We start from the raw sequence: 21,152 nt of genomic DNA on the forward strand, positions 1-21,152 counted from the left end.
TGTTCCAGCTGTTCACATCATTCAGGGGTGAATTTGAGCACCTCATTTGCAGATTCAAGGCCAAATCCAGAGGGCTCATAATCAGGTACAGTAGCTGGATAAAATATCCAGGGGACTCAGATATCTGGATTTTAATCTTTCTTTATAATTTCTCATCTGTAGTCATAGCAAATTTGGTGAGCTCTGGAATTCTAAACGAAGAAGAATCCCAGAGGCGGCAAACTAAGTTGCGTTTGCTTGAGCGGAGGCAAAGTGGATGTAATTGTAACTGACCCTGATGATGGGAGCGATTGCTGGTCATTAAACCGTAAAATACCAGCCAGGGTGGGAGATAATAAATCTCAGACAGGAACGTGAAACTCAGCAGAATCAACCAAGGCCAGGACTGTAACGGCTGGGGGGACGGGGGGTGAAGGACCGGGCCTGAATTTCAATTGTGTCTGTCCCCAAACATCCAGCTGACGCTCATGTACACACTCTAACACGCTTGCATAAGAACACATGGGCACGCGTGCAGGGATGTAGAGTGGATCTATTCCTTGTTCGATTATGTGTGCATAAAGCATGTCGACATTAGCAGGGACAGGGACAGTAACAGCGAGCCTCCTCACCCCTTCAGAACATGAAAACCTGAGAGCAGTGAACTGGAAGAACATCACAGCACCATCACCCATCATTGGAGTCACGGCCAGGACAATCTGAGGTCCACGTTCCATCGAGCACTCACCTCCAGCTTGTGAGGCTTTGCAGCTGGTGGCTCAATATTTACTTCTCGCAGTACAAACCTGAATTTTTTGGTATTCAGCGGCAGCGTGCAAAAATAGAGCATCATATTCTTTTGTGTACCCAGACCTCTATCAAAGTCGAGTTCACATTTCCTTTTCCTCTCACTCCTACAAAGCGCAGCTGAGGTGAAGGAAGCTAAAGATAAAACTGGATGCCTAGTTTCCTGGCAGGGAGCCACACTCCACATATGGCACCAATACGAGTGCACTCATTGTTCACCTGGACACTTATGTCTGAGGTGCTCTGTGCCGTGAATGATAGTACAGTAATGCAACACACGGCTACCAGCATTTTAACGCATGAAAGGGCTGTGACGGTATGCTGCTCTCCTGACTACATGAAAAGGTTATGTAGCGCTGTGGTTTACTGAAAAGGTAAGGCTATTTTTAGCTGAGACTTCAGTAGTGATAAAATGACAAAATGACATTTTGTGCTCTACCGTTGTCTGCAGCAGTGCACCAGTGTTAAAGAACTGTTGTTGAATGCTTAATTAAATAGATGATACGTTTGGGAACGTGCTCTGCTGTGCAAAACTTTACATTTGCTGCCTAAATAAAGAGTTGTAGACCTGCTTAAAATATATCAACAGGAAATCGATATACCACAAAACAACACAGGGGTCAGTGTAATGCAATGCTTCAGCTCCATATATGATCCAGTGTAGAGTTTTAAACTCACACGTGGCCCCTGCAGCAGCAGCAGTCAGCTACACGGCTCTGCAGAGCGAGGGATAGGTACTGTTTGAAAGAGCTCAATACCAGTGTCAATACAATACCTAAGTTAAAAAAAAGATTTTAACAAAGGGGAGTCCAAACACATGCAGTCGTACTTCACCTGCATAAAACACAATCTGAAATTGACAAAAGGGTCGTTTAAATGAGTAAATATCTGATTAAAGAATGAGTAAAGACGTCAGCGCTACAGACAGTTTTAGATTTTGGTTAGTATCCAAAGCAAAGCAATGATAGACAGTGTTTACGCGCAGCGGTTTGTGACTAATGACTTGCTTCTAAACACGAGTGTGTACATTAGTCCATGAAATCAGATGCGCTTAAAAGAAGTCAGTGATAGTTAGCTGATACTACAGCAGGCAAACTAACAAGCTGATTTTAACTGGACACAAAGTCAATGTGATGGATCAATTCAAAGTGAAATAATAAAACGTTTGGTAAACCTACACTTTCTTAATGAGCAGAGAAGTGATGCTGCTGCTGCTGTGTTTCATCTGTCCGACTGCGTGTCCCACTTTGGCTGACGAGTGTGTTTCCACATAAAAATGTTGCCCGGTGTAAAAATGATCGGCGGCAGACACACTGGGCCCAGGTGTTTGAGCTCTGTAAACACAAACTATTCCCCTCGCCTTCCTCCACACCAGATTATGCCGGGCCCCCGAGGGACGGAGCACACAACAGCCACGACACCAAGAGGTGGGGAGAGAGGGTGTTAGGGACCTGTTGTCACTTCCAATTGGCTCGCTCTCCCACACCGAGCTCTCCGACGTGGACTAAGATAGCAGAGCGAAGCGCCTGCTTGGTTGGGGACAGATAGGGAGGGACATTGAAAGTGAGAGACAGAAAAAAAAAAAGGGTGTTTGAGGGCCAAGCTGCCTCTGCATCGTCCCTGCTGCCACTTTGGTCTGCTGGTTTCATTAGGCTTCAATTAACTGCAGCAAATGATAAGGGGTGCATTGATGCTGCTTAACAAGTTAATGCACATGCTGTGTACTTAAGAGTGCTTCAGTCAGAGTAACAGATGATGCAGCCTTTGCACTTTGTCTTTAGACAGACGAAGCGCTGAGTCGTTCCTCAGGCTATTTCACATCAGAGGACACTTTGGTGGCACGGATCATGTTTCTAAATACTCAGTTGTGACAGCAGATGAGCACCAAAATGGCATTTCGTGCACAAAGGGGCTCTGTGATGATCTGGGCAGTGGGAGCTGAACTACTACATGAGCCATTCACTGTGGCTGTGAAAGAGCACATGAGCTGGAGCCAAACAATTCTCCATCACTCGCTATGAATTCAATTTCAATGCCTCTGTCTATCTCAGGTTTCAGCGGGAGAGAATAATTAACCCCCCTTCTGGTGACATGTAGCAATTTCCTTAAGTAAATGAAGTGCTAATATTGTGAACAAACGCTTTCAGACACCTTGCTGAGTTAGGCTTGTTGCCTGGTAACAGTGTTTTATAAAAGAATGGTAAATCCTGATTTGATTTGAAGGCAATGTGTTTTCTGGATTTACAATCCCACATCTAACAACAGAAACGCAAAGTGTCCCGCTCTTTGTGTGATCATATGATAAATTATCTGTATGGAATTACTGTGGTATTTTACACATTCACACTGGAAAACATTAGAAACAGTACGGTTTCTAAATATAGGCTGTATGTTTAAGCAGATAAATATTGTAAGCAAATGAAATGAAATTAAATCTATTTCCAGGCACGGAAAATAACTCTAAAACATTAGGATGACTCAGGCTGAGAGGCGTTAACACTGCGCATAACATAACATAACACACAACACAACACAACATACAGCAGAGAGTTACAGCTGTTGAAATATTAACGCTGACGGCCTGTGCTTGATATAATATGGGGTTTCACTTTCACTTGGAGCTTTTACAGCTGTGAACAAGATGTTTTTGGTTGATACACTTTATTTTGATTTTCTTTCTTTCCTGTATTCCAACAGGCCGCCGCCGTGCATTTACTTCTTTCCAGTCTACAGCTACTGTATGGTAAAACATATAGCATAGTAAAAAATTGCTGATCTGATTCCACCCGCTGTGTGCTGTAATACTCTTTTTTTTTTTTTTTGACTCTATCATGCTGTCGCACTTACACAGCAAACCTCGCTAAAAATACCTTTACTGAAGCAGGAGTATCAGTCGCCCTTTCACCACATGGATGATTTTCATGTCAAAAGGATTTTGCACTGCAATAAATACGACTTTGTCTGATTTCCAAACCTGGATGTCAAAGGATTAAAGGGTTGATGCAAATAGGGTTAAGCTATCAGCCTTCCAAGGCAGTGGCAGCTACTGTATGAGTGAATGACAAATCACATGTCAAGATGGACGTGTGAGGGGGCTGGAGCGGAGTCGATGGAGGTGGCAGGGGATCGTGACAGAGGGGTGTTTCCCCAGAGGGATTTATATATCATATATATCATAGTTACTGTCATTACAAAGATTTTCCATCAATAACGAAATGTTGAAAATCAATATATGTGTCCAGAGTCAGAGTACAGGTGCTGTTAACATACAGTGGGGTCCAGAAGAGACAACTTTCCCATTTCACTATCTCTTTGTTTTTAAGTGTGTTTGCAGTCAGTTTAACCATTAGATCGGTTTTATTCACCAGTAAGAGTTAACTGGCAACATAAACTGCTGTGTATCAGCTCAAACAATTACTCAGAACAGCATTTACAGCATTCACTCATGAGAACCATACCTGAGGTGTCCACATATATTATTTTAACACTATTCTGATGCCAGACAGCCTACCAGAGACTGGTATTTTCCATGGCCATGGTATAATAATCATCTTAAAATACAGATACTCAGAAGACACTTGGGACATTAGACCCTATTAGCAAAGGATACACATAAATGGTCAAACATCTCACCCACTCTGGCTTAATTTATACGGTGCATTCATGATAACAAGCAGAGTGCGTATTCAAGTGGTTCACTGAGTATGCCCTTATTTGTTTTAAAACATCCAGGGGGAAAAAAAATGTATGTCACTGACTAAATTGCCTTATATATGCAATAACCTTTCAAGTTCCTTGGGTGGGTGTGAAATTCATTTCAAATAGCCTCCACCCTGTGGGCTGTAATGCTCAGTGATTATTGTTGTCCTTAACTGTTTCTTTGTGTGTGGGTAGAGAGCTAATGGAGGAAATCTTGATGGAGAGGTAATTAACTGGAGTCAATACAAATACTAAGTAGCTGAAACTTCATATAGCAACTTTATTCCACACCACTCGTGGCTAATGAAGGACAGAAAATTAAGGTCTATGTAAGTAATGTACTGTATGTGATCTGTAGGGCGACAGGCCACCATAAAAAGAAACCGCGATGCTCATGCAAGACCCAGTGGAATGAACGGATTTATTCAGAGAAGCGATTTAGTTTGAATTCGTCGTATTCACTGATTTACCTGTCCTTAGAACTCGAAGCTCCGCATGTTTATGAAGGAAACTTTCCACACAACCGAAGCAGAACATGCAGCCGTATGCGGTAATTTCAGTGGTGGTGATTATGACTTTAGCCATATTATCTTAAACAGGGTTTCAGCCTGAGACTGTGGGAAAAGACGAACCAGGGAGTCAATGTGCAAAATAATCTTCTGACCACCGATCTGACCTTGTTCTTTGCCCGCTGGCCTCTGTTGTTGCTCTGTTTTTAAGCATCTAGCAGTGAATCAGTTAAGTGAACTATGAAAACAAGATTGTGAATTTCCCGTTAAGAACCACAAAAAATTAGAGAAGAGGCAGCCTTCAAGTCTGATCCTGAAATAACAACACTTCTCAGTCTCTTGTGGTCCCTTTGCTGCACGATGCTTTCTAGTGCCACAACATGAAGAATTGCTTTCTTAAACAAAACACTTCCCGCAGAGGAATAAACAAACCTCACCACCAAGGAGAATTATACGTCTCGCATATGTTACCAATCCACTTCCTACAGACTTCCTCACAAAGGAAAGTTTCATATGTGCCCATTTCAGTTGGGCTGTTCCATTCATGCTACCAAATCTACCAAATGATTGCACCAAATGATGCACTGCCCACTTTATTTAAGACGTAAAAGAAAGAAAAAATAAACGCGAGGGTTCATGACTCAGTGCAGAGCTGTGAGGCTGGAGTGCTAAACAGCCATTAAAGAGCATGGGAGGGCATAGCAAATGGCCATAACAAATCTGTCCTAGTTTGCTGGGAGGCATCAGTATTTGAGATGTGTGCTCAGAACGATTCTAATTTAAATCAGCCCAACGTAACAACCTTCCAGCAGTGGGAACCTCCACTCTGGGTCCCACTACTCCCCTGAGAAGAATAAAGAAATTAGATGAAAGAAAAAAAGGTTTCACACGTGGAATGAAGAGCTGGGGGGGAGGGGGGGGACACAGTCACTCCTCCTGCATGCAGCCTTAGAAAGCTATAAAACTGCTCTTGCAAATAATTCTGACCACATATAAATGCAATTTTCAGTTGTTAGACATCACCCCAACATTGTTAAAGAGATAAAGTAGCAACAGCCAGGAGCCAAAAGCACCACACGGTGTGACTCCCTCTGGGCTCCCTTCAACACTCTCTGCTGCAGTATACAGTTTTCTTGTCTGACTTAACAGTTCACTGTCAAAAAAAAAGCAACTAAAAACAAGCAGTAAATCTTTGGAAAAATGCATATTGTGAAATTTTCATTACCGTTTATGACCCTATAATCCAACTTTCAAACTGCAGAGGTCATGAATATTTAGAGACCAAAAAAAAAACCTTGATTTGCAGAATTACTTGGTGTTTGCTTCTACTGATATATTCTGGTGGAAGTTACAAGTAAAACTTTTAACATAGTTTGAATTGTGCAAATTTAATTGGGGTTTCCAGGTTGTCAAGTGAACGACGTGATAAAAGGGTCAATGCCCAGCAGATCAATGCATCATTTGAAATCTAAAGTAATGAGCACACGGGGGGGAACAGCTAATTTTGGAGCTAATGGTACCACTCCACAACCTTCACTATGAAACTGTCTGTGCAGGTCTGTCCACTTGTAACTATGAGAGTGAAAAAACAACAGCTATGTATGTGCATGCCAATGTGTGCACATGACCATCAGATAAGATATATGGTAATATCAGTGCAGCACTACAGCCCACAGCTCCTGCAGCGAAGGTTAGTTCATCCTCATTGCAGCAGGTTAGCTCCGCGGGGAAATGTTGTAGATGTGATGGGTGAAGTCCAGCAGCGTGCCGGCCAGCCGAAGGTTGCCGTGTCACCGTCAGATTCGAGATAATTACTGTAGAACTTCATTTAAAATTCTCCTTAAAAAGACCCAGTGTGGGTCCAAGTGTCTACGTGCCAACTGGACTTTGAGGTTTCTGGGCCGAAACACAACTTGACGCCAAATTCCACCGGGCAAAAAGTTGTGTTGCTGCTTCAGTTCTAAGAAATGGAAGCAAAAAACAAGCTACTGTCCTTCAGCAAGATGGGAAATTATAATTTAATTTCAGGCAGCATGACCACTTGTGTGATTGTATGCCAAAACACTTTAACAATACATTATATAGGCAAGCAAGGAGCAGCATACATTGGGCTAAAAGCTCTCTGCCACTGGAGTGCATCAGTGCAGATGCTAGAATGGATACTGCTCTGTTTCAAAATGGAAACGTGGTAAGAGTAAAAACGTGATGAGGCACGTCGTGCAGACTGAGCCACCCGAAGGAAGAAAATCAGCTCATGCATTCACAATTATTAGATAAGCTGTCCTGGATGGCTGCCATGTTTTATGAATATGCATTAACCCAATCATGTCTTTATCTGAGTTTCTTCCATTGACATTAGCTACTTTTCCATGTGCTCTCAATGCATTATCTCGCCCATTATTCATTTACCATTACTCTCATTATGCTGTGTAAAAGGCAGAGAAATGCTGCCAAGGTGCATTTATATCAGTACGGAACAGCACTGCTCTGTCCTCAATGGGCCATCATGAATACACCCTTATGACTGACGTCTGTTTCCCTCCTCCCTCTAAACTGTGTTGTGACTTCCAACTGTCCAGTGTTTACAGTGAGTACAAGGCAGTGACAACGAATGGCACCGCAAATGGTCAATGTTAACATCTTAACAGCCTAAAACGTACAAAAAACACCCAGGGAACTTTTGTTCTTTCTAGATCAATAGAAAGCAAAACCTTTTTTTCTGAAAGGTGCTGAACCTTCGTTCTCCTTGTCAAAGAACCCACAATTACTATATGTCCCAAGACTTCAATCCAACCGTATACGACCTAAAGAGTCCTGCTCTGAGGACAGCAGTAAACGGTGCATCTCTTGATCTTTGTGAAAAGGATTTGATGTTCAGCTTTGCAAATAACAACTGCAAAGAACACTCACTCAAGGCAGAGAGTGCATCATTAAAATCAAAATCAGTTGTGGTGGAAAGATGCAACTTCTTCACACCACTGCCTCCTTTGAAACTGCAGCCTACTGGGCAGTACAATCCTTCACGCTGGGTAGAGCCGTGTCTATTACTACGGATTGGCTCGGCAAATCTCTTGGCAGGCATCATAAAAAAAAAAAAAGAAAGAAAGAAAGAAAGAAAGGGCGAGGGAGGAAAAGATAGTAATAAAACCTGACCAATTTCTGTCTGTGACAACATGAAAGAGGGAGGGACAGGTAAATGGAGGCTGCCTGCAGTGGAAAATATGGCTTATCTTAGTTCTGTCCCCTAAACCGCCCCCCCCCCCCCCCCCCAAAGGTTTTGAGGATAACCACATGAGGTTATGTGTGTTGGAGGAGGGAGGAGGACAGAAATGTGATGCTGACAGAGAAATGTGATAACCTCTTGGGGCAGATGCCTATCAACCTACACATATTCCCCTCGTCTGAATTTTCCACATTATTGTATCTCCCTCAGTGAATGTCATCCAATCACGAGCTGAAATCTGCTTTTCGATGAAAAGCAACACAGCGAACACACTCTGTCACTCATTTATATCCTGAATAAAGTTATGCAACACCCATTTTAGCCGTGTAAAAAAAGCAACACTTCATTCCTATAACTGATTACAGCACAGTCAGAAGAAGCGTCTGCAGCCAAACAGTTCTTGATGAATTAATCAGTCTCTCACAGATGTGTGAGGTAATTTGGTCCACTCTTCACGCAGACCCGCGGTTAATCAGGGACATTTGTATTAAGTGCTCATTTTGCTGTTTTAAAAAGTTAATCATTTGACTCATCTGCCCACAGAGAGTTGCTCCAGATGCGTTTTCTGGTGAACTTGACACGAGCATTCATATTGCGGTATCTGCCCTGCTACTCTGCCATGAATCCTATTTTTCATTTGCTGTTTCTAATAATGGCGTCACGACCACAGAACGAAGCCAAGTAAACAAAAATCTGCTGATACTGGAATGTTTTTCTAAATTTTCCTCTGACTTTCTGGTTGAGTTGCTCTGGAGGGGGGGGCGTTGGCACGAGTGACAACCCGGAGAAGATTCAGCGCTGCCCCAAATGTATTTATATCAGCTGTTTCTTCAGATCATATCACAGCAATGCACACATTTTATTTAACTGTTAGTAAACAACATTTTGATCCCAGCTGAATCTTAATCTGCTTAGAATGTCAGTTTAAATGAACCCTCTGATCAGATAAAGACTTTAATTTGTCAAAATGTCAAACAAATTATTTAGATGTGGTGCGATAGACCTTTAGAACAAATATCCTCTCTGAGGTTATCAGGATTAATGTACATTAGACACATTAATAGCAGACACAATGTATATTAGTTTTTCATCTCATTTGTACTGACCCAGCCTTGGAAACATAACTATGCAGCCGTGACCATTAGTAAGTAACAGCATACCATATGTTCTTATGGTGCATTACAGCTAAGATGCTCTCATAGGAGCATGACTTTCCCTTTATTGTCATCTACTGTCTGTCACTATCATCAGGACTTTTTAATAATATACAAACAAGTCTCACAGACAAAAATGTTAAATGCGACATAAGCTAAACTACAGGCATAAATACAGTCTGCTGTGAAACTGCAGTAAAGACCAGCAAATAAAACACATCTCCATTCCTAGAGAGACATCACAGTATTTCACAACTCGAGCTGCAACACAACCAAACACATTTTTCTGGGAGCCTGAGACTGAACATAAACCTGTCCAGACGAAAAACAAAGAAATGTGTTCGGAAAGAGAACAAACGCGTTTGGCGATCGAAAGATTTAAAACCAGTTTCATTCGGAGCACAAGAAATTCATTTACAAAGATAAAACATTTTTTAACGTGAGCCTGTGCATTCAAATGAAAAACACACATTTTATACCTGAGGACTGCTTGTTTGATTACCTTGCAGACCAAGGAAATGAACAGCTCTGAGCTTTTGTCAATTTGTCTCTCAGGCTGCCTCTATAAACTGACACTCTGCAGGAGGAACAGGCAATATTCAGATCTGCACCAGAAGAAGTGGAAAAGAACAGAAAATCCTCTGGTCTGGCTGTGTTTGTCCATTTGAGACAAACATACTTTTGAATATGAGCCTGTCAACAAGCTACTACTTCACTAATAAAAAAAACCTTATCAGGAAACAAAATGTTAAAGAAGTTGATGGTGAAATGAGTTTGAAGTGAAGATTTGTGCGCCACAACAATCACTGACACGAACACACAGCAGCTCTGAGATTACAGCTTTCATTAGACCAATGTAGTCTAATGGACAAAATAATGATATCCATTTCTGCAGAGTTTTTATCGCTAATCTCTTGACTAGCTCTGATGAAAGTGTTTAAAACTGATGCAAAAGAACTGAGCACAGAGCCTGAATGACCAGCACTCAGTAGTATTTTACATTATATTAGTTAAAATGGATTAATGAAAGCAATTTAGACTACAAACATGCCTGCATGCTGAGACTTAGCAGTGGGAAAAGATGATAGGAATAAAATTGTGCAGTTTCCCTGGTTTTAAAATCACATGATCCATGATGCAAAAAAAAAAAAAAAAACAGAGCATCATGCTGTCAGAGAGAGTTTAAACATTCTAGATGTTGTTATTACACATTATTGTAGTATTCAGCTTTGGTTTCTTTGGTCTGGAATCTTTACGAGCATTAAAATGCTTCGGCGGCTTTGAACAATGCTTGTCTTCACAACATGTTTGTTTAATGAGCCTACTCGTTCAGGTGTAGGTGTAGCAGGGTTGGAGAGGTTAATAAATAAGAGCTTAAGTATAAGCCACTGGTCACGATAAGGGTGTATACGTTTGTGTCCCCTGGTGTGAATGTGATCCATCTGTTGATTAAACTCTCCTGACTCTCCTGGCGTACCACGTTAATAAAAGTGAATAAAACTGACAGTCTGTACTGATATTGCAGAAAAAAAAGGATGAATATGTGGATATAGTGTGTGTAAATGCCTAATGAGTTTAGAGCTGAATGCTTGACTCAGATGAACTCTGTGAGTCTGGGCTGAACTAGAATTTCTAACGTAATTGGTTGTGCTCGGGTCACTGTTTGTGTCAAAACCCACCAAACACTGTGCGACACGCTGCGCATACCAAAAAAGCCCTCAAGAGATATGGGTCTAAAATAAGAATCTCTCAAGCATATACGTAAACTAGAATAACCTAAACAAAGTTACGCAGCTTGCCTATTCAAGGTTGGAAAAGGGCTGAATTAATTTAGCAGTAGCCAAGCACTGGAATAAACCTGCATAAATATCTGCACCTCGCCCGGTGTAGAGAGCTGACACATGCAACTTTCGTTAAGCATTAAAAAAACTAACTTGAGCTCAAAACAGCCAATTTCATTAAAATCTTGGCACATACGGCTCACATCCTCTTTTAGTGGTGTGCCAAAGGCCTTTAAGAGGAGATCCGCACACATTAAAGTTCACAAAGGTAAATACTCCCCTCACCCCCCGCTGTTTGACTTCAAATAACTTGATCACCGTTGAGAAAGAAAGGAAGGAATTAAGGAAGCAGTAGAGGAAGCAATAGTGGTATTGCAGTCCAGTATGGCCCAATAGAGAGGATCCATTTTATTTTGTCATTGTGAAAGTGGAAGCACTTTGAGGCAAGCCAGACTCTGCTGACCTCTTCCTCTTTTATCAGAGATGAGTGCGGATAAACAGCGTTTCTCCGTGTCACCCGATGTGTCCTGACAAGACGGCCCGTGGCAGAGGCATCACTTCCCAAGTCATATGATCTGAACGTACGCGCGCGCCACGCGAGAGGTGCTGACATTTCCCATCAAAGCATCAGGAGTAGAAGAGCGGACGCTGACAGTGACAATGAGACGTGGTACACGGAGCGGAGAGAGAGAGAGAGCGCAGAGCTGGCAGGAAGCAGAGGCTGAGGTCAGGAAGTTGCTGCGTTCCCTGCGAGGCGCAAGCAACCATCTCGCTGCCGGGGATGAAGCCACTACTGCTGAATGTGGGTCACTCTCCCTGGCTTCCACCGCGCTTTCTCTCCTCCAGCCTTTATTTGGAGCCAGAGCATTTGAATACTGCATGTCATACCCAGGGCTCTGGAGCACTGCACTGTTTCCAAGAGCCTTGTACCGTGCACACAGCTGAGCATAATATGAATACGGTTCATGTATGTGTTTCCGAAACAAGGCTGCGTTTACTTGATGTCAGTGAGTCACCAACATCTAAATTGGCAGCTCATCGTTGACATGCGTGCAGTGACCTCGCTGCTGTTTCGAGTCTTATTCAGGTTAAGCTACTTACGCGAGCCTTTGATATTCTGCAACTAAGTCTCCATATGAATAAACCAGTGAACACGGTTTTTCTGGCTGTCTACCAGCTCCGGCTCTTTGGCAAATCAAGGTGAATTCTAGAGAAAATAATGATCATTTCATTAGCAACAGCAACAGCTAAGGCTTGCCTCTGGGCTTGTGCTGATATAAAGATTCACCTATAACGTGAGCACGAGTGCTCACAGATGGCAAACTGATCCAAATACTAGATACAGAGGTAAAAGCCCACGTTGTGCCACATGGTATGATAACACACGTGCTTTACCCAGTAAATTTTTAATGGTCTGTCACATTGTAAAGCAGCAGGCACTGCAGTTTTAGCTCATTAAAATGACCTATTGCGTCATTTGAGCCATTACAGTCACTATCAACCTGCACTGTATGTGTGTAGGCTCCTCAGAAAGCCTCACGTTGGACTTCCTGTGACCAGTTACCCTTGTGGATTTTATCCGGCTGACCCAGCTGGGCTTCCAGCCAATCAGAAATCTTCTGACAGTGCACGGGCAGGCACTGACTAATCACACAGTGTAAAGTACATCTGGAGACAGATTTTAATTAATACATCCAGACAACTGAGGCCCAGTGATGAGAAATTACTGTGTAGACATCACAAGCACGGTAGGATAACTTACTGGCCAAAGCTTTGCATTTAGTGGAGAATTTGTTTAGTTTGAGCTGAAACAGATCGGAGTGACGACGGAACATGAAACGTATGTTTTGGATATGTAGTGATTTCTCTTTGTAGCAGCTCCAGTGTTTCTATCTGAGACCATAGTATGGAATTGTAGAGGTACTGACGCCTTCTAACCAATTCAACACTCTTCACCAAGTGCTGGTAAAATGATCTGGTTCTTTAGCTACTAAATGCTCCAGCGTGTTCACTAGCTAGACACTAATTTTGTCTGTCAACTGTTTGGTACTGAGATCACTTCTCGTTCAATTAGTGTGCTGTGTTGGACACTGAATTCTCTGCTGAAATTGTAATTCTTCTCTATCTGTTTCAAACAAACCAAAAATGCGCCCTGTAAAATACCACTTCCTATGCAACACAGTATTTTTTTCCCCTCTTTTCTGAAAATCAAGCACGGGATAATGAGTAGAACTGGGGACTGATGGAGTCACAGTTGTGGTTGTATATCAATCTGTGATGCTGAGCAGAAAATACTGCAGATGATTAAAAAAAAAAAAAGATTTTTAAATGACATTTAAAGTGCAAAGGAAACTCATCCAGAAAACCAATATCAGCGTGCACCAGGACGAGCAAAGAATGCCAGATAAGATTAAACACAGCTGTGCATATTATTATTATTGTATGGCCGTGGTAACTAAATTCGACACACCACTACTCCCCATCCTACTGCATGACATACAGTCACACGGGCACGCAGTGCACATTTCTGATAGTGCCACTCTGGCCGTGGGAAAGCCAGGGCAGATTCCACAAGTGGCCGGGCTCTGGCCTCTATCTTTCTGGCACGCCATCATCAGCAATAACAAGTCAAAGATCTTCAAAGCTGGATGAGTGAGAGGATGAAAACTGGAGGGAACGATAGAGGCAAAGGGAGAGCCAGAGGAGAAAGAGGAGGCCTTCTGATTCATCTTTAAAGACGCTTCTTATTGCATCTTTAATCGCCTTCCTCAATGTGCAGGGACGAGTCGACAGTCGGCTTCCAGAACTATTGAATTCACACCCTACTGAGTCAAGTCACTCAGGAGGCCCAGGCTGGGCTTTCTTCTCCCTGCCCCGTCTCTTTTTTAACCCTTCTGTTTTATCGCTCCTCATTTCCATCCCTGTGAGGGGTTCAGAGAGGAAGGCTGCCTAAGAATGGCAGTGTTGCATGGATGCTAACATGGTTGGCTAAATGTTTCAAGAGGCAGGGGACATGACAAAGACTTCCCCCTGTTCTACAAAGCCTCGCTGGAACTTTGCCACACCACATTTTGACACTCTTTTCTCTGATTTAACAAAACTATTTTGTGGTCTAGATTTTAGATGAAAGTGGAGAACACGGTCATATAGGACGTAACGTTATGACTGACATTAGAGCATACATTCTACTGGGGCGGGAGGGGGGGGTCTTAAAGAGTGCTCTGACAGTGTGAAGACAAATGCTTGGGATTCCTGAGGGTTGGGACTTTGATAAGGAACAGTTAGCGCTCTGGGCCGGCAACAGGAAGGAGAACTGAGAGAATATCTTTAAATACAGACAAACAGCAACTCCAAAGCATTAAATCATATATTCATTTCAGATTAAAGCTATCCTAAGGATCTGGCTGATTACAACAAAACACGCCACCACTGGGCTGAACACACACTTTCTATTTTGGACCAAATGTAGGGTTAAAAAATGACATCAGCTAATCAGAAATGGGCCGATCTGGTGTTAACACAGCGCAGGTTCCGTCACAGTGTGATCAAATGTCACGACAATCACCTGAGGAACTTATTCAGTTATATGTTTTTGAACATTTTGGTTTAAAAGTGTAAAAAGGTGCCACCATGTTTGATCTGTTTGTGTCTAAACCTGTCAAAGAGTTTACAGTAAACAGGAGGGATCACTGCGAATGAAACCATTTCTTCAGGGACAAATCGGGCCAATTTTCAGTTGGAGCTTAATGAGTTACTGAGGCTTAATTAATACTCTACAAACCTCAGCATTAAAGTCTGTTAGAGATTCTGTTAAGATTACAACAATCATATTTACAGTGCGTTTCATCATCATTCCTGAGTTCGCTGATAATGGGTTTCTCTTGTTTCCATTCTTCCTTCTGCCTTCACGCCTACGAGCAGAGAAAAGCTTACTTTCCTCAAGCTTGCAAATAATCATTTATTCTCTAACCCTGAATATTGTGTTGACAACCAAGGAGAGGAAAGAAGTGCAGAGAGCTGAGCTGAGTCTCGGCTCCACTTCCACAGACAGAGGGTCAAACTCAGAAATTTAACAGTGGCAAATATTATTTACCGCAACAGCCATAATGGTGCTTCTGAGACACAGTTCTAATGTCAGAGAACACAAAACGGAGTATTAATGCTCTGAAACAATAGAGAAAAGTGTAAAGCTGAAATTAAGAAGTGGCAAAGATGGATGAGGTAGGGAGGGTTGTGAGGAAACATAGAAAAATGACACCTAACACAACGCAAACCAGAGCCAAGTGATGTGAAAGGGGTCAGCCGTAGAGATGAACCTCGCACACATGGCAGCAAATCAAAGCTCCTGTACTCAGCTCCACCTGGTTCAGTATCAACAAGGCTGAAGGACTTAAACCTGACTAAAACCCTTTGGAAGGTTCTGATCGCTCCTCGATGGACAGTATGTACCCAGATATAGTTTTATTATCTTAGCGTGACGGGCTTTTGCTATTTATATGCTAATAACATGAAAACATTGAGAATGCATTGGCATCATGGGAACAAATTACATGTATTCAGATTCAATCGTTCCTTCTATCCCAGCTCTATAGGAGTCAGTTTAAAACAGTAAGTGCTCATTAAATGCTACTTCATAGTTAATAACTGTTAATGTAAGATATCATAACAGAAATAAGTATCATGAAAAAAAGATTTAAATTGATTTCAGTGACATGATGCACAATATGTGATGGAAATATCACTACACGTGGAGTTTTTGTAAACATTTATATGTTTTTAGATAATGAGCACCAGCTATTATTGGTTTGGGATGGAAACATGCAGTATGTTGCATAGACACTGGCAACATGTGTAGAAAAAGATGCTAAAAAATAATCAGTTGTAATATTGTTTCCCACATTGTGGATTCAGTTTGTTCTCTGCTGCAGTAAAAGTGCAAGAGCATGAAATACCATAGTGTGCTGCAGCAGAGCATTTCAATATGTGATCCACAGCCATTACCCCGTCAAACACAGGCCTCGTGCTTTACAACGCAAACCGCTCTGAGCAACAGTTCACTGGAAATTATTCATAAAATCCTGTCCGGAGAGAAAAAAATAAATCTCTCAATGTTATGCCACCACTTCAAAAGGTGAACCGCACAGCGCTGCTACACTTTAACCCTGTCTTCTCCTCCTCTGCTACCTGACTTTAATTACTGGTGGCACACCATTTGGCTCAGTGAAGGAGAAATGAATGAGAAGGATGAAATATGTGATTACATGCTCATTTGGCTCTCTAGACCTAAAATGAACATAAATGGCGTTGGAACTCATGTGCTTGAAAGCCCAAAATATAGATTATTGCATGAATTGGAATTACATAACATTGGCCACAATTACATGCACACCATGATCGTACGCTATCATAAAATGCTACAGTTAATTCTGATGTTATGTAAAAAGCCTTTATCTAATTATGCTGCTTTGGAAGAGGCTTATTTTTAAGACTGTAATGAAGACAAGCAGTGCTGTGATAATTGTCCCATTAATGGTGGGCTATTTGGACATGTAAATCCTATATTTCTTACATGTCTGTCCACTGAGGACAGGATGCAGCATTCACGCTGCATAGCTTTGTTTACATTAAGTCTTACTAGCTTAAGCTTAAACCTTGGACAAATTACAGATGATTATGTGTGAGCATAATTATAAAGACAGATATAAGACTGTAGTTTATGACAGGATGGCAAATGACTAATGTTGGCTGAGGTCTACCAGGAGGCAGGCAAATTATCTCTTCATCAATAATTCTTGTAGACATAAAAAAGAAAAATTCACAGAACGAGCTTCTGCTGTGCATGTAAACAGTTTGATCATATTTTTTTTCCCAGGGTAAATGTGTGACTATAAACACATTAAATGTGACATACCGGAGGGAAACAGCATGAATCTGGCAGCGACACACACACACAGAGTATATCTTCAGTATGCATTTTAAAGGAGACTTACTTGAGGCTGAACTGTTCGACAGTGGAGTTGGGCATCAAGTAGAGGAAGATTTTGAGGGTCTCTCCGGGCTTCAGGGGCTTCTCAGGCAGCCTGAGGAACATGTTTTTGTCTAACTGCTTGTCCACCAGCAGCTGCTCTTGACTGGCCTGGTACAGGCTGATGCTCCCGATGCGCAGCAGGGGGTGCTGTGACAGAGGTTCTCCCCTGGAAACACCACCACCCCTATGCCCTGAACCCTCACTGCACTCCCCCTCCAGATTAGGCTCATGGAGTGTGTAGTAGAGCTCAGCCTGGAGGGTCTCACTGGTGAGCCCGTCCAAGAGCCCATCACCGGAGCCTTTCCTCCGGCCCAGTGGGGCCACGTTGGTGTTAAACCAGGACGGAGGTAGATCCAGCTGGGCCAAGCACTGCGCCAGGTTGCCTTTCATGCGGCAGGAGGTTTTGATTTCACGGACATCCCGGAAGGCATGCAGACGGACGCAGGGCAGCTTGTCCTGAGCCTTGAAGTCATCCCAGTCGCGGCCAGCGATGTAGAAAAACACCTGGACTGTGGGGTTGTTTGAGAAGACCCGGGCCTGGACAATGAAGGCCCGCACCTTCCAGTTGACTGTCAGCTGGCCGGGGATATCCAGTGGACTAGTTGGCTGGAGCAACTCCTTGGACAGAGCCTGGTCTCGGGCAAAAGGCCCAAAGCTTATGTTGATGGCAGGGAGGTCTTTTGTCTGGAAAACAACAAAACTCTCAGATCGCTGCAGTGGGTGTCCGGTGCTGGGGCTACTGCTGCCCTTACTGCTGCCGCCAACGGTTTGTCCTGTGATCTGAGCCTCTCGCAGAAAGAAAGCCAGTTGTGCATTGGACATTTTAAAGTTGGCGGGAAGGTACACATTGGGTGGTGAAGGACTGGCTGTCATTGCTGAGGAACTGAGGAGGGCATCTGAGCTGGTTGGGAAGATTTTACCTGCAAGAGCTGTGAAGAGAGAAAGGAGAAGAGAAAAGTTTTTTTTTGTTTTTTTTTTAAAATACAATTTCTTCTTTGACTTTTATCACTGATTTCAACTGTAACTGAAAGAAAATAAGTTACAGCTTGTGGGAAACAAAAAGAAATGCAAAGAGGAGGGGGTCAATGAAAACAAACAATGAACGAGGTATAAGCAGGAAGTCACAGAGGTCTGCTCTACCCAGTCAGCCGTAGAGGGGAGAGGGGAAAAGGTCAACACACACTAATCAGATGATAACTGGCCAATACATGTCAAGCATCCAGAGCAGAGGCTATCCAGTGAAACATGCTGTTCACATTAACAAGGTACACGGTCAGTGATCTTGCTCCGGGAGGCAACAAGACATTCAATCAGAGCTTTTCAACCAACTTGAACTGAAACACACAAGACTCCTCAAAAAAACTGACAGAGACAAACTCACAAAGTGGAATAAGGGTAACTTTAAGTCGCAGAATAAAATAAGGAGCTTGTCTTTGTATTTTTTGAACAGTGTATGCAACATACTACACTTGTTGAGGAAAACAAGTCACCATAGCTCAACACCTACAGCTACTACAGTGAAATCAAAGCAGGGCAGAATCATCAGAGAACAAACAGAATAAATGTGACATACTTATCAAAATTACCCAGAGCTGAGCACAAAAACATAGTTGCCTGTCCCCATGGTCCAAATCATATATTAAAACTCCCATATTCCAAATGGTTTTGTCATTGAAATTTCATCCTTTAAATGTGAAAAAAAAAAAAAAAAAATCAAGAGGATCTTTTTTGAATTCCCCCAAAGCAAAGCCTCTTCAATAGGTTGTGTTACTCAGCAGGCGCTTCACAGAAGTTTGTCTTCTTTCTGGGTTTCTCTGTAGAAAATCTTTGTCATGTGTTGCAAAAGAAGAATAAATGAGGGTGAAAAAAAGAAAACAACAATATGCTCCGGCAGTTCTTCACTTGGTCATGTTCTTGCTGCTGGCTACAAAGGTTCCACCGGGTTTCTTGAACTTGTGCTTGTCTAATTCCCTGTGGTTTAGGTCCTGGTTTGAGAGTGGTTCAGCCCCACGCAGCGGCTCTTTCAATCCCAGACTGTGCATGGCTCCAGGACAGACTCTGATAGACAGGCAGAGCCTCCTCCCGGTTGGTGGGCTGTACGGGAACTACAGACAAAGCCTTTGACGCCGCCCCATCTTGCCACACCTAGTCTCTAGTCTATAATCACCATTTTAGCTCCCGGTCAGAGCAAAGACACACAACCCTCAGAGGACTCGACTTACACCACACACACCAACACACATATGGAGGTGAAAGAAATAACACTCTCCAGCTCGATTCATCCTCTCCCTCTGGACGTGTTCAGGCAGACTCTTATGTGTGTGCGCATGCAAGTGTGAGTATAAGAGCTGAGTGTGTGTGTCTGTCTGTGTGTGAGGTGGGGCGGGGGATGGATGTATTGCTTGAATGCCTACGGGCAGAGAGAGTACGAGTAAGAGTAAGTGAGAGGGAGAAGGGGAGAGGGAGGGATTAGGTAAAGATTATTGATGAATTAGCCTAGCTCTTTTTCCCTTCTCCTCCTCCTCCTCCTTCTTTCCCACCTCTTCCTCCTCCTCCTCCTCCTCTTTCTCCCCCCCTTTCGTCTGCTTTAGCCTCATGAGAAATCCATGAGAATGAGGGGATACCGGCTGGAGGGGGAGGGGTATCTGGACTGCCTCCCTGCTTCACTCACATGTGCCTGGAATTTCCATAATAAAAGAGAGAGGGATCCATGGATGTGTGTGTGTGAGTGTGTGTGTGTGTGGGCCCCATAAACTGAATGGCAAACAGTAGTGGCAACAAAAGATGAAGCCACAGCCGGAGAAACATCCCGCACTTACAAATGAGCAGTCGTAGCCATAGAGAAGACCTGAGGAACTATAATGATGAGAGAAGCTACTTAGAGGCTGTCTGGTCTTTATCGACCAAAAGCTCTACCTCACAGGAATGTGTGCATGTTGTTGTGTGTGTGTGTGTGTGTGTGTGTGTGTGTGTGTGTGTGTGTGTGTGTGTGTGTGTGTGTGTGTGTGTGTGTGTGTGTGTGTGTGTGTGTGTGTGTGTGTGTGTTTGGAAACAAGAGCTACTCTTGCCTTGATCAAAATTACAAGCGACAATTACGTGCTGCAGTCCATAAACTTCCCTGAGGGCTTCTCTGCCACACAATGCCATATGCTTCATTCGCCTGGGTTCAAACGCTGAGCCACCGTTCGAATCTCCCACCATTACCCAATATTTTACCTGTCACATGACACTGTGAGACTCGACCACCAATTCTAGCCTCAAGAAAGAAGCCTCGAGAATGTGCCTCACATATTAGGATATACACCCAGTACGCCTGCCAATGTTAATATCAAAGAGGCGTGTTTTTATCCCCCTCCACTGTTTAAAGCTCTATATGATTTTATTGCCGTGCTTAAAAAGTAAGTAGATATTGGAAGAGAATTACCCGCCGCTTTGCTCTATCTATCTCGCTGTGTCTTGAGGCAGCAGTAGCCTAGAGTTCTGTTGAAACCTTTAATCCCCAGACCTGCAGGGACTTTTAAAAGTGAATGTGTGATGTTCTCTCCCCCGTCCCCAAAACTACTCTCCATGTGGCCTTGAGCAAGGCACTTAAAGGAATGTGTCTCCATGTGTTCCACAAGCACCTGCTGCTGGCCAAACAGCCCAAAACAAAATGGTTTCCAGCTTGCTACTGTTTTTTAATGGTCATTTAGTTTTCAAAGCAGTTTGCTTCTGCCTTGGCACTGTTGACTGTGTCTCTCTGCTGCATCTGTTCACTTCAGCACAGGGAGGCTATGGGGACACATCAGGAAACTTAAGGTAAAATGGTGACTCCAAACAACACAATATTCCAGTTTGTATCATCAGTGATGTGCGATATAATCTAGCTGTGGGATCAACTCAAACGGAGTGTAGCAGAAACAGGATTCACATTTTGGTAATGTGAACCAATGACCCTAAGAAGGTGGCAAAATACAGAAAAATTAAACAAGT

General features: G+C 42.9%; 1 protein-coding gene across 1 annotated transcript in view; it reads right to left on the bottom strand.

Moving 5' to 3' along the window:
• tmem132e (transmembrane protein 132E) overlaps nt 1-18,876 on the bottom strand; it is a 91,748-nt gene extending 72,872 nt beyond the window's left edge. Inside the window, exons 1-2 of the mRNA XM_041052480.1 lie at nt 18,754-18,876; nt 17,143-18,109 (exon numbers count right to left, since the gene is read on the bottom strand). Coding sequence (XP_040908414.1) covers nt 17,143-18,109; nt 18,754-18,832 — 1,046 coding nt within the window. The 5' untranslated portion in view covers nt 18,833-18,876. The remainder of the gene's footprint in view (nt 1-17,142; nt 18,110-18,753) is intronic.
• Nucleotides 18,877-21,152: the final 2,276 nt, after the last annotated feature.

The sequence above is a fragment of the Toxotes jaculatrix genome, chromosome 12 (assembly GCF_017976425.1).
Source record: "Toxotes jaculatrix isolate fToxJac2 chromosome 12, fToxJac2.pri, whole genome shotgun sequence".
Lineage (NCBI taxonomy): Eukaryota > Metazoa > Chordata > Actinopteri > Toxotidae > Toxotes > Toxotes jaculatrix.